At 36.6% G+C, this 15,192-nt stretch overlaps 1 protein-coding gene across 1 annotated transcript in view; it reads left to right on the top strand.

The window, feature by feature from the left end:
- LOC150100629 (ubiquitin carboxyl-terminal hydrolase 3-like) overlaps positions 1-15,192 on the top strand; it is a 301,152-nt gene that overhangs the window by 120,626 nt on the left and 165,334 nt on the right. The window contains exon 7 of the mRNA XM_090401701.1: positions 11,665-11,778. Within this exon, the coding sequence (XP_090257827.1) occupies positions 11,665-11,778 (114 nt within the window). The remainder of the gene's footprint in view (positions 1-11,664; positions 11,779-15,192) is intronic.

Raw genomic sequence — 15,192 nt, 5'->3', positions numbered from 1 at the left:
GATCATAGAAAACTTCAACTGCATTCTGAATGGAGATCCATATATAAGTAAAATAATTCAGCTATTTAGCCCAGCCACTGGGGAGGGCAAGTTAGCCCATCTCTGTGCCAGTCCCAAGCCCGGATAAATGGGAAGGGGGTTGGTATCAGGAAGGGCATCCAGCCATAAAAAAACATGCCAAAACCAGGGATGAAATGTCGAATAACGGAGAAAGGACAACAGCTAGAGCAGCCCCCGTAAGCGATGCGCAGTTCTGTCGCCCGAGGACAGTGAGAAGTGGGCTTGGGCTACCAAACCAAGGACGTGTTCGACTAAAGAAGCGAGTCCAACAGAAAGAGAGTGTGTAAAGTAAGAATCGGGTCGCTGAATGTGGGTACAATGAATGAGAAGAGTAGAGAGAGAGAGATAGTAAACATGATGAGAAGAAGGAAGCTGAAGATCTTGTGCATGCAGGAGACAAGGTGGAAGGACAATAAAGCAAAGGAGCTGGCGGAAGGATATAAACTTTTACAGCGGGGTGAATGAGAATGGAAGAAACGGAGTTGTAATCATCATCGACAAGGAGCTGAAGGGTGGAGTCTGCGAGGTGTGCTGGAAGAACGATCGGATTATGAGTGTTAAGCTTGAGATTGGAGGAATCGTGGCTGTGATAGTGTGTGGAAACTCTCCACAAGTGGGTTGTGATGAGGAAGAGAAAGAGGCATTCTGTAGAGAACTAGACCAGGTGGTAATGGTGAGAGAGTGATCATCGGAGCAGACCTGAATGGGCATGTAGGATGGCAACGAAGTGGTGAAGAAAGAGTGCACGGGGGTTGGAGTAGTGGTGAAAGAAATGAAGAAGGTAAAAGAATCGTAGAGCATGCTGTGGCCTTCGACCTGACTATAGCTAACACATGGTTTAAGAAGAGAGTTGGACACCTGATAACTTATAAGAGCAGGGATAGGATTAGTCAGATTGACTATATTATGTGCCATAAGAAACATCTGAAGGAGGTGAAAAACTGTAAAGTGATTAACGGAGGAAGTGTAGTGGCACAGCACAGGTTGGTTGTGGTAGACTGTGATATAAACGGGGAAAAGCAGAATAGACAAAAGTAGCAGAAAGATAGGAAAATAAAGTGGTGGAAATTGGAAGAGAAAGGTCCAAGGAATGAGTTTAAAGAAAAGGTTTTGGAAGGAATGAAGTTACCAAAGGATGTGGAAGAATGGTGGGATGTAAATAGTTGGAATATTAGAAAAATTGGAGAAGAGGTGCTCGGTATAACATCAGGAAAGGGGCCGCCCGAGGATAAGGAGGCATGGTGGTGGAATGAGGAGGTACCGTTGGATCAGGGAAAAGAAAGAGGCAAAGAAAAAATGGGACATGACTGGAACCAGAGCCTACAAGGAGGCATATAGATTAGCGAAGAAAAATGCAAAGAGAGCTGTGGCGAAGGCGAGGGCAGTTGAAGAAGTTTATGAAGTACTGGAAAAAAACGGTGGTGAAGCTAAGTTGTTGAGAATAGCGAAAGCTAGAGATAATGCCTCGAAAGACATAACATAAGTTAAGCAGATAAAGGACACCACAGGAGTAGTACTACAAGAGGACAAAATCAGAGGAAGATGGGAAGAATATTTTTGTAATCTACTAAATGAGCAGAATCCAAGAGAGAGGTGTAAGGATGGAGAGGCAAACGAAGGATCGGTGCAGGACATAAGCAGAGAGGAAGTGTATTGTGCACTGAGAAAAACAAAGAATAGGAGGTGTATGAGGAAGAAGGGGGTGTCGGAAAATCACATGAGGTTGGTGAAGGAGATGTATGAGGGAGTGAAAACTCAGGTCAGGCTAGTGTCAGCATGACAGAGGAGTTCTCCATTGTCGTAGGGCTCCATCAGGGATCAGCTCTGAACCCCTACCTCTTTGATCTGGTCATGGATGTACTAGTGGAGGACGTCAAGAAGGAGGTGCCATGGAGTATGATGTTTGCCGATGATATTGTTCTCTGTGAATCATGCCGAGAGAAGCTTGAAAAGATCCTGGAAGAGTGGCGAAAGGTATTAGAGGAGAGAGGCATGAAAATTAACCGGGTAAAGACCAAATATATATCAACATGGGGTGACGAGGATATGATCATACAATTCCAGGGTGAAAGGTTAACTTCAGGGAAGAAATTCAAGTACCTTGGTCGGTCGTCGAGAGGAATGGTGACCTGGATGAGGAAATACAGCACATAATAACATGCAGCTGGATGAACTGGAGGAAGATGAGTGGGGTCCTGTGTGACAAGAGAGTGAGTTGTAAGATGAAAGGAAAGCTGTATAAGATGGTGGTGAGCTGGTGATGCTCCATGGCATGGAGACGTGGCCTATAACAAAGGCACAGGAGAGGAAGATGGAGGTGGCAGAGATGTGTATGTTGAGGTGGATGAGTGGTGTGACAAAGGAGGACAGGATAAGGAATGACTACATCAGAGGGACGATCAAGGTGAGACCGATTGGTAAGAAGGTACAAGAAAGCAAGCTGAGCTGGTTCGGTCATGTAGAGAGAAGGAGTGAAGAGCATGTTGGTAAACAAGTGGAGTGTATGGAAGTGGAGGGAAGGAGGAAAAGAGGCAGGCCCAAACTCAGATGGAGGGATAAGGTGGGAGAGGATCTTAGGGAGAAAGGATGGAGTCGGGAAGATGCCCTGCACCAGAGAATCTGGAAGAAGATAAAGATGGGAATGCTGACCCCGTTTAGCATGGGATAAGGCATAGCGAAAGAAGAAGACGACACAGTTTTTAGACAACCGAATAAGCAAAACTGGTATGGTGGGTACCCAGCTGAATAAATTTATATGGAATAAGAGAGAAATTAGCCAAAACACCAAACTATTAGTATACAAGACAGTGTTCAAACCAATTTTAAGTTATGGATCTGAGAGTTGGATTAGAAATAAAGCACGTGATCAAAGACTAGAGACCACATGAGGGTTCTAAGAAAAATTAGGGGAGTGAACTGATCGCATCAATGGCAAAATTATATTAAAATGAATATATTAGATAGGAACTTGACATCGTTGGCATTCAAGAAGAATGTATAAGCATAGCTAACCTAAGGTGGTATTGGCCACTTAAATAAAATAGGTGAGGAAAGGTTAGCGAAACAGGTGTTTAATTCTAGAATAGCAGGGAAAGAGATCCAGAGGAAAAGCAAGGTCAAGGTGGATTAATTTAGTCCAAAGTGCCTTAGAAGCACAAATTGTTAGATATGACAGTATTTGAGTGTGCTGATAAGTAATAGACTAATTTGGAGGAAAATTCTGGATAGGAGATGTAAACTTAATCATTTAGTGCTGTTATAGCAGCTTGAACATCCCTTGAGGATACGTATCAGGAAAATGATGATAAATGATTTCCTTATGAGCTTCTGATATTTTGGTCAGCTTTAACGTTGTCTCTATTCTCTAACATCTTCTTGGCTGCCAATATTTCTCTTCTTTTTGATGTGAAGATATTTGTAATATGTCCTAGTTATGGAAAATGCCAGCTAGACCCACTGGGCCGTAAAGGATTTTAACCTGTGAACTCCCCACTATATTGGTGTCCTGAATTTGCAAATCTGTGTTTTGCCTCTATTAGTATACAGATAGAGCACAGATTCTGGTTTTTGTTCTACCATTAAATTGTAATTAAATGCATGTAATTAAATGATAATATTTGTAATACAGTTGAGATATTTTAGCTGGAAAAATGAGATCTATAAATAGATAATGAGAATAGGCCCATAGGTAGGAGCCCTATGTCATTAACTTTGGTTAATGATTATTTAAATCATCTAGAAGATACTTGATTTTTCAATCATTAATCATAAACTCTTCCTGGGTTCACTATATAGAAGATGTATTTGCCTGCATTTAGAAAATTAACTAACCACATTTCTACACAGTCACGAGCCTACATTCATGTAGGCTCTTGGTTTGATATTCATTTCACTGTAACAGGAGAGCTCTGGATTTTACCAGTCTTGGACATCCCACTTATCTGTATCTACCTTCACTGTTACTTCAAAGTTCAGTGCATCATACCTCCCGAAATACTTCCTGCTGCAATAGAATATTGTCCTAGTTAAAGAAATGCCAGCTAGACCCACTGGCTGGTAGATGACTTTCATCACCTGGGGAACACCCCACCACCTTACTTATTGGTATCCTGAATTTGCTAATCTATATTTTGCCTCTAGAGCACAGATTCTGTTTTTGTCCTCCCATTGGCTCCATGCAATGTGAATGATAATCTTCAAGGGTTCCAGATATACTTAGACACTTGAAACTTCCACTTTGACTGTAGAGCAATAAAAATGGTGGTGCTGCTATCCAGCCACCAGATGGTATAGAGGGCCTCCAGAACCTGTCACTATCAAGTCAGGAAGCTTCCTGGTGCATAATCCCTTTTGCCACATACTCTTTGAGCAGCTGTGCCAGGAGTGGAAGTCTGAGTAGTGGTATTTTGGAGGCTGTTGAGGCCATATAGGGACATGCAGGGAGATACTCTTGAACATGATACCCATACAATCTCATTTCATGTCCTTATTCTGTCCTTTTTTATCTCTGAATCAAAAATGAAATCTACAGTAAACAATTGACAGTATCACTGCAATTGAAATAAACAATCCTCAAGAACTAATTTCAACAAAAAAGGCCAAAGTAAGCACAGTATACAAATTATGCCAAAATCTCTTAAAAGAAAAAAAAATAGCATTCATGTTACCAACATCATAAATGCCAACATAAATTTTATACCACTTAGATCTTAATTTAGTTCTTAGAATATAGAACTAAATTCTATATTCTTCACTCAGGACCTCGTAAGATTTTTCCTAAGGTAAGGTCCTGATTATTTATTCTTTAAAGTTGCCTTATATGTGAGGGAGGGGGGGGGTCTGGAAATTTCTGATAAACACTAGAACAAAAATGAATTCATTTTGTCTTTTTATATATCCTATCCTAAAAGAAAAGGAACAAATATTATAATTTGATGAAACATGGGGGTTAAAGGGTTTTAAGATATGTGCTAGGTGTTTATCAGAACTTTTCAGACTCCCCATCGTATACTCACCTTTTATGCTTGAGTTTATATATTTCTCAAATGGGTTTTACTTTTCAATTAGATTACTTATCAAAATTTTGATATTATTTAAACTACATAAGTTACTTGAAGGTCTCTCATACCCCTGTCATTTCCTAATTTTTAATTTTGATAAGATGCTTTTATTTGACCAATTTATTTTAAAACAATATTTTATGCCTTAAAAAAATAACCAAAAAGTAGGTTAAGTAATGTGCTCCATTATAAGCTTGCTATATATTCTTATGTATTATTTCCAAGGAATAACCCAAACCTGAGGTTCAAGATACTTTTTGGCCATCCTGAAGCATTGATGAAGAAATTTCTCTAATTCTCATTCTTGTTTATTTCTCATTTTGGTAAGTTGGTATAGTGAGATCTACTCCTAATTTGGGATTCAACTTTGTCCTAACCTTCTAAATTGCAACATGGACACTGCAAAAGTTTTATACATCATATTTCAGGTTGAATATCATTCACTCCAGTTTTCTGTCTCAGGTATGGATATATATTTATGATTGTTTTCATTTGGGTATTTTCTGCATTTTACTATCATTTGCCAACTTATTTTATAATTTTTCAAAGTTAGGTATCCCAGAATTTTCTTTTCTTATATTTTTATTACAGTGTTAATCTTTGATTCCTTTTCTCCATTTTTAAGATTTTGAGATATCCTGTAAAACATTTTTCATCTTTGTGATATTTAGTTTCTATATTTCTAAAATCTTCCCTTGACTTTTCTTTAACTTCTTTACATATACCTTTTGGCTTGCCTACATTTTTCTCTGTTGTCTAACAACTCTTGTTGATTAGCTTGGAACTTTTATATTGTCCTTGTATTTTGATCTACTGCTTCTAACTTCTAGTTTCTACGACATAACAGAGTTCTTATTTTTCTGCCTTTGCAGATACCTTCATTACATACTTCTATTGAATCAGTCAGTTTTCTTCAGATTTTTCTACTCACCCTAAAGTTTGTTACCGGTTTTCAAATGCCTTTACTTTTCTTCAGTAACACTTGTATATTTGCATCTGCAGTTCGTATTTTTCAGTTTAATTTTACTAAAGTATAATAGCCAAAAGACTTCAATTTGCCATAATTAAGATATTAAAATGAAGGCTATTATGGATCCATTCATATTTTATAGCCAAGTATAGAAAGAAATTTAAAAGTTTAAAAATTTAGCAGAGCTTATGATAGCATAACACTTAGCATTGGTGCTACCTTGGTATTCACTGCTTAAGAGACAAGCTCTACTCATATGTGCCTTTGATTCCCCCCCCCCCCCCATTTCAGTATGTTTTCCATTGTTCTTTTTAATAGGATATTCATTTATAGTCTGCTCTGCACTATTTGAGTTACCAGATAACTTCACTTTGTGCTTCCCTCGGCTAAATCAATATTTCTTAGATTTTTTCCCCAATGTCCTCCCCTCACTTCCAGACTTATTCTTTTTAAAATTACACTTCATTCTTTTCAGTTTGACACTCATTTTCATCACTAAGCACTAATTCATCAGTTCATTTCAGATATCCTGATTTCTCTTATCTTGAACAATCTGAAGATATCACTGTGATTTGCCAACTGGTTGGCCGAGTGGTTAGCATATTTGCTTTTCAAACACTATGCTACATTAATATAGTAGTTGTAACAGGATATAAGGTGCTAATCGTAATCATGGTGGAGGTTTAATGGCACTGGGAATATTTATAGCACTGGGAAAGGATTAAAATTAATTTTAATGCTTCCAATATTTTGTCTCTGTCACTGATTTCAGTCACTGAGACATCTTTAGGGATTACAAATAACTTGTAACACACTCAAATACAACACAATACTAAGTGACTAAAGTCCTATGTAGGTGGGATGCCCTCTATGGGCATTTGTAGGTGGTGTAGGATGTAAAGTGGGACCTTGGATAATTAATGTTTCCCAAATTTTGGAAGTTTTATGCAACCATATTTATTTAAATTCAGCTGATTTTTGAGTGCTGCCACAGATTCTAAAAACAGTCTTTCTTTTTTGAATTTACTGTGGTGGAGCATGGTAGTTTTTCTCCAGGAGATCTTGTGGATTGTATCCAAAACATGGTCTGCAAGACCAGATTGGCCATAGTCATGATTAAAGATGTATGATTTGTGTTCTTCTAAATGGATGGTTGCTGATCTACTTGTCTGTCTGAAATAATCCAATTTGCAGGAACAGGGTACTCTATATATTCCAGGTACTGAGAGAGGAGGGAGCTGATGTTTGGTAGAATGGATAAGGGTAGCAAGTTTAGTAGAGGTTGTACTTTATTAAGGACTTGGCTATTTTTTCTGATGTGCCACAAATGTTGGTGATGGCATTTCTGAAAGCTTTCTGAAGAGATAGCTGGGGAATGGGGGTGGAACTGATTATTATTTTTTTAATTCTGTAATCGCTGTAGGCATTGGAAAGGAAGGTGTGTATGTGTGTTGAGTTTGGTTGAAAGGGAGGTTCCACTGGAACATAAGATTGTGGGTGCTGTTGGTTTAGTTTTAATAATGCCATATCGTTGAGAGCAGTGGTGATGGGAGAGTTTGTGAATTTATCTGCTTGTGTGAGTGGGTTTTCTATATACAGTGAAGGAAAGGTTATCACTAGGAAGGTGTGTTACTAAGGTGTCTGGGAAGGGTAAACTACTGTTATTTTCCTTTTCCATCATAAACTGGATTCTTGGATATAGGCTATTGAGGTGACTGAGGAAGAAGTCTAATGTGTCTGGGCCATGAGGCCAAATAGAGAACACATCATCTACATATCTTAGCCAGGTAGAAGGTGTGAGAGGGGCTGAGTCTATGGCTCATTTTTCAAAATTTTCCATGTAACATTATTCCATTATAATAAATTTAGTTTAATCCTTTATCCAAGTGTAAGCAAACAAAGTTTGTGCCTGAAAATATCTTCAGGACTGAGGTAAGTTGGTGCAACACCAGGCAACTCCGAGCAAAGTCAGACTAAGCTCTCATCACTCCTTGTCTCAGTATCTCCCATAATGCAAAGCACTTCTTGCAGACATGTATAGCAGTATACATGTTCGCAAGCCACAAGGACATGTATAGCAGTATATATAGTCGAAATCGGTCTGGCCACTACCCAGACCAGTTTCGACCTTTATTGAAGCAGACCCAAACGTGGAGATACTAAGGCAGAAGCAATAGGAGAGGTCATATTTACCTATACAAGTTGCCAACAGGTGTATACCACCTTATTATTGAATTACTCTGGATTTAGAGAAAGATGTTGGAAGTTTATTTTGCACTTGGTATTGCACCACCTTACCTCAGTCCTGAAGATATTTTCAGGCACAAACTTTGTTTGCTTACACTTGGATAAATGATTAAACTAAATTTATTATAGTCTAACCAAGTGCAAAATAAACTTCCAATTATTCCATTATTTCAAATATTCCATTAAACCTCCAACATGATGTCCTCCCAGCACTTAAGCCTTAACATACACCAATTTTGATAACCTTTTTTTTGTTTGCTCTCATGATCCAAGTACCTGCTGACCAAATAACTGAAATTATTCTTGCAGGAATTGAGGACATTTATGCTATGCTTCACTCCATTCCAAATTGCTGACCCCCTATCCAACCCTTAGTTCTCTAATAAATGTGCCAAAGCAGTCCAAGACAAAAATTAAGCATACTTTACCTTCACTCAATTTACATTATATCCCATAACTGTTAATAAAAAATCTCAAGTAAACTTTGTAGGGGCAAAAGTACAAAAGGCTGTTGGATGCAACTCCTGTCCTTCCATGTTTCTTCTTGCATTCTTATTATACAATGGTAATGTCACCTAGAGAAGGGCTGAACTTAGCATCAGTCTTTTCTTCCAAATCTTGTTTAGACGACAATTCAGATATCCTCTTACTGTACCATATATAGTACTACTCACAACATGCCTCCTCTGATCTTTTGCCAAAAGGACATTAGAAAAGTGCTCAAACTTTTAACTAGTAATATAAATATACAAGCTCTGAAAATACGTTAGTAAACATGTTTGAAAACACCTCTGATGCTGCGATTTTTGTATTTATTTTACAAATGTCTTGTGTTACTTCCTTTATTCCTTTGAAAAAATATTTAGTTCAGTCTTACTATAATTACTCTGTACACCAATCTTCCCATTCTTCCATTTTGAAATACTTGCATCAGCTATGGATTATCTTACAGTCGATGACACACATTTCAGTATGATGAATATTAGAACTTGTAGCCAGCGGTCAACATGTTAAGAAATATTAATCTCCGTACTGTTTTCTCAAGTGGTATGAAGATAATCTAGTGAATTTCAGTATTACCAAAACACAGTCTTACCTCTTGGGAAAAAAAAAACCTTGCTTGTTTTTTCCATGTTTTTTGATATTTCAGTTGTCTCCTGATTAGTTTTCTCTTTTGGGCTGACTCACATTTAGCCTATTCTTGCACAAATGTATCATCATCAATCCTGCCATGTACCCTCAAGGGGTGTACAGGATATGATAGTACTACATGAAAAATTTACATCATTGCTAACTTCTTATCTACAATTTTTCTCCAAATCATTCTGTTACTTGTCAAGACTCCAACATTATCAGATCTCATATTTCTATTGTCTAAGGCACTTTGTACCGTATCAATCCGCCTATATCTTGGTCTTCCTCTGGGTCGTTTTTCCTGCCAACCTGGCAGAGAACACTTGTTTTTCTAATCTTTCCTCACCCATTCTGTTTAGGTGGCCATACCACCTGAGTTCATTATTAGCATCCAGGAATTCATTAGCTCTGCTAATGAATTCCTGGATGCTAATAATGTCAAGTTCTTTCCTAATATCCTTGTTTTTGATATGATATTGCCATTGATGGCATCTGTTCACACCTCTAATCTTTCTCAGGATTCTCATAACTGCGGTCTCTAGTCTTTGGTCAAGCATTTTACTTCTGACCCAGCTCTCAGATTCATAAGTTAAAAACTGGTTTGAACACTGTCTTGTATACAACTAATTTAGTGTTCCGACTAATTTCTCTCTTATTCCACATGAATTTATTCAGTAGACCTCCTACCATACCAGCTTTGTTGAATCTGTTTTCTATTTCCTTATTTAATTTACCATCTTCACTAAAAATCGTGCCTAAGTAGCTGACACGTTTTACTTGTTCCACTGGTTCTCCGTTCACAATGCAGTTGACATTTTCAATGATTCTGCCTGTTTTCATTGTCTTTGTCTTTTTATTGCTGACCTTCATACCATATCTATTACAACAGTCATTCAATTTAGAGAATCTTGCAGACTTGTAGTGGATTTATTTAGAAGTATAACATCGTCTGCATAAAGCAAAGAGCTGACATTAACATCTCCAATTTTGATATCATGTTTAATATTACTTTCTTTCACAATGTGATCCATATAGATAATGAATGACAGAGGGGATAATGTACATCCTTGTCTCACACCTGATTTAACATTAAACATCTTCCTGTACTTCCTTCAATTCTAACTGCTGACTTACAACTGAAATAAAGACTAAGTATTGCTTGATATAATGCCCCATTGACACAATATAACTGTAATGTATTGAATAGCTTCTCCCTTGGCACCTTGTCATGCATTTTCCAGATCGACAAAACCACAGATCTTTGTTATATTTCCATGATTTCTCCACCATTTGTCGTAAAGTGAAGATGTGAACCTGACAGCCTCTAATTGGTCTGAATCCAGCTTGTTCTTCACTAAGCTTTTTTTCTACAATTCTTTTCAACCGTTTCTCAAGTATACTTGCATAAATGTTAGCAGGAACACTCAGTAATGAAACACCTCTGTAATTCTCACATTCAGTTTTATTTCCCTTTTTATATATGGGTACTATGAGAGCTCTACTCCAATCATCTGGAATTCATTCCTCTGTCCAGGCTTTCTGAACTATGCAGTGCAGCCACAGTAAGACTCCAAACATTTCTGGTCGAACATCGTCTACTCCAGCTGACTTTCCACATTTCAGGCGTTTGATGGCTTTTTCTACTTCAAGTATGGATATGTATTCCCGACTACATGCCTGTTGAGTGTTTTTTACCACTGTGTTATCACTGCTTGTTTCATTTATCAATTTTTCGAAGTATTTATGCACAAATGTATTTATTGGTATTCTTTTTTGTTCTTAAACATGGCTGCTTACTTAACACTAAAAATCCCAAATCTCTATTTAGATGGTCTTTCTACCTGATTCCCTTCATTTGCTCTTTCGTACATGCCCAATTTTTCTAACCTTCAATACGCCAACTGTACTAATGTCAATAGGTCTACAACCATTTGTGTGTGTGGATTTATGTTAAAAATAAAAAATAAATAAAATATGGTACCTTGTGCACCACTCAAGAGAATATACCAGAAGATGATAAACAATCATAGAGGATGTAAATGTTGTGTGTGTTGTGAATATTACATATAATGTATAATTTTTTATGGTAAGTTCATCACTGGTTTCACTTGTTGGAAATTTCATGTACAAAATATTAATATATTATTTTAATTTGAAGAATTAATTACTGTTATTTTTTGGCTGATATTTTAGCAATATACAACAGTTTTCTTGCTACTTTAAGCAGCTTCCATCTCTCGAACCAAAGGTACCCCGTAACGGAAAGAAGAATCATCATACAAAAAAATGCAATGATGGAGACGATGCGTAAGATTTAAAGTTTTGTTGTTTTAAACTTAAGCAGATCTTTGAAATGTGGTCAGACTTTTTTTTTGAAAGAAATTTGTGATGATGCATCTGAAAAAAAATCACAAATATTCACTCTCACTAAAATATATATATATATATATATATATATATATATTTGGGGGGGGGGGATATCTTGATGTGAAACTGCTCTGTATGCAAAGCAAATAGCTTGCTTGCAGAGATATTTCATGTAGAAACTTTTGCTTATGCACATGTCCAAAAAAATAATATAATTTCTTATGTATAATTCACATATTTCATTTGAATATTCAGATTTTGTTTTGCATTAGGGCAAATTAAAATCAAATGCTCTGAAATGAATATGTTCAATTTAGATTCTGAGGAAGCAAATTATAATGAAGTCATTATAAACACGCACACACCAAACAATGCCTAAAATAAGTATTTTCTTTTAATTTTTAGGACAAACCAGCCATTAGAACACTACATATACACTGGCATCATAGCCTGTTTGTTTGACCATAAATCTAAATGAACCTTTTTTAGCACTTATGTTGAACAAGGGATGTTCGACATAAACAAACCATAAAAGAAGGCCATAAAGCTTTAGGAATGATTTAATAAAAGCCCCTGTGAAAGTGGGCTCAATTTCATGAGGCACCTAAAGTGTATCAAAACATACCATAAGAGCTTTTCAAATAAAGACAAGTCAGCAGTTTGATGCAGAGCCAGCAGAGTTATCCTTCCCACACAAAAAAAAAGGTTGGGGGTTAGAGAACAGAGTTAACAAACATAATGCACTAGAATCAATCTTATTTGCTTTTTCTGTAATTCCAAAACAACACCATTATGAAGGAAAAAATGGGTAATTTACTCATTCCAGCTGTAAAACTTGGAGCCTTCTTAGGAAACTAGGTGGTAGTGCTCTATTGATTAAAGAACAACCAAGAATCTCCCCAGATCAGTAGCCATTTGGCTTCAATCATGTTAATATATAATGACATCATGGTTCTCTTTTTTATCATCATGTTTTTGCCATGAGCTATGTATGTATGCAGTAACAACATTATGACATTCAACTCTCTGATTTATGAGGAAGTGAGTGTCTCTATAAGAACTTCAAAAGGCTGATAATTAAACCATAATATATATATATATATATATATATATATATATATTGTCTGATATAAGTATCCAACAAATGTTATCCTCTTACACCTTTCCTCTGTTTTAGAGATATCCTCAACACTTGCTGATCATGTAACATATCCATGCTGCTCTACGTTTCCAGTTCTATCTAAAATTCTTGATATTTTTCTTTTTGGACTTCTTTTTTATATACAGGAATACCTCGATTATCGCGGTTATTGTTGCTATGAAAAATATCATGATAATCGGGATAAATAATGCGTGTAAAATGGGTGATCATTGCCAAGGATTTTTCAAATCTATTAATTAAATTTTATATATGAAGTAAAAAAGAAATGTGTTAAACGTTAAGTAAAAAATGAAGGTTCATTTAGAAAAACAAGTTATTCTTTCTTGGATAACAATTGGTGTAGAGTTGTCTGGTGGAATTTTTTCTTCATATAAAACTCTGTAGCAATGGATGGAATTTTAATTTTCCTGATGAACTTTCATTGATTGCTCGAGATTAGGATCACTGTTCAAGATTTTTTCTTTAAAATTTTCAACAATTCTAAACATTTCATCCATTTCTTTGAGGGTAAATTCCTTCAATGCCACGTCAATTTGTTCGTCATTATCGATTTGAGCATCGTAAGCACGTTTTATCTCTCAAGGTTAATTAGGTCTTCATCATCCAGCTCCTTATCATGTGACTGAAGCAGGTCCTGAACATCACCTTTTTCAATTTCTTTTAGTCCTAGATCGAAGCCAAGCTTAGTTATGTCATTGATAACATGGTTTACTTCATTTTCAAATCTTTTAAAATAATTTGCACAATGAGGAATAATCTTTTGCCATGCCGCTCTCAGGTTGCTAGACGTTACTTCACTCCATGCTTCCTTGACATTCTCAATGCAATTTTTGATATTGAATGCCTTCCAGAATTCTGTCAAAGTCATAGCTTCATCTCCTGTAGTATTTTCTATTGCTTGTGAAAAAGTTCTTCATAGTTAATATGCCTTAAAGGATGCGATTACACCTTGATCCGTTGGCTGGATGATGGAAGTGGTATTAGGTGGTAAATAAACAACTTTTACATTTTTGCACAAATCATTCAGTGCTGTTGGATGACTAGGTGCATTATCTATCAACAAGATTTTAAAATCAAGATTTAATGACTTGCAGTGCCTTTCAGCTTCAGGACAAAACTAGTTTTTAAACCAATCCTCAAAAATTGTTTTTGTCATTGAAGCTTTTCTATTGAATCTCCAATGAACAGGGAGAAAATTTTTATCTAAACTTCTAAGCGGGTGAGGATTTTGTGAATGATAAATAAAGAGAGGCTTCATCTTGTAATCTCCAGTAGCATTGCCACATAGTAAAAGTGTTCCACGCTCCTTGGAAACCTTGTAGCCAGGCTGTGATTTTTCATTTTTTGCTAAAAATGTTTTAGTGGGCATTTTCATCTTTGATTATCATTTTCATCATCTTCAATGATCTGTTGCAATTCACCAGAAAAACTAGCTGCTGCTTTTTTCATCTGCACTTGCAATTTCACCTTGTACACAAACGCTATGAATGCTCGATCGCTTTTTGAACTGATCAAACCACCCTGAACTTGCAGAGAAAGTTTCTTCCACTACTGATGCCGAATCATTTTTGCTTTCTAATTGTTTTCTTTTTAAAGTTTCAAACAAATTCAGTGCGTTTGTTTTTATAGTCATTTGACTAAGAGGAATTCTCTTTTGGTTACAATCTTCTATCCACACTGACAATAGCGTTTCCATTTCATTCGTAAGATGGCTTCTGTTTCTTGTAGTTTGGGATGCAGACGAGGTCGATGCATTTTGTCCTAGTTGCTTATAGTTTGCATCATCATCTAAAATATGGCGAACAGTTGATTCATTTAGACTGTACTCTCTTGCAATTTTGGCTTTGGTTATGCTTGCTTCATACTTATCATATGCAACTTGTCTTCTAAGCTGATCACTCTACGTTTCTTCTTGATATCTGTAAACTTGATATCATCCGTGTTTCTTTTAGCATTCATTGTAGGGGTAAATAAGAAGAGAAATAAATATCCACATGTACTTTAGGCAAAGGCGGACAGTTACTGATGAGTGGTGAGCAGGTGCCGTCAGATAAAAACGAAAGCACTACAAGATAGCTATACCTGGAGACTGGTGACTCGAACTGGTTGCATATGTAGTGGGCTACATCTCGCGATCGCGATAATTCGAATTTGGAGCTCAATAATTGGAATTTTGGTATCAAATTATAAAC

This window comes from Typopeltis vanoorti, chromosome 12 (assembly GCF_054136105.1).
Source record: "Typopeltis vanoorti isolate ZY-2024b chromosome 12, IOZ_Tvanoo_1.0, whole genome shotgun sequence".
NCBI lineage: Eukaryota > Metazoa > Arthropoda > Arachnida > Uropygi > Thelyphonidae > Typopeltis > Typopeltis vanoorti.
Note: the sequence above shows the minus strand (reverse complement) of the source record. Positions and strands in the feature narration are given on the sequence as shown.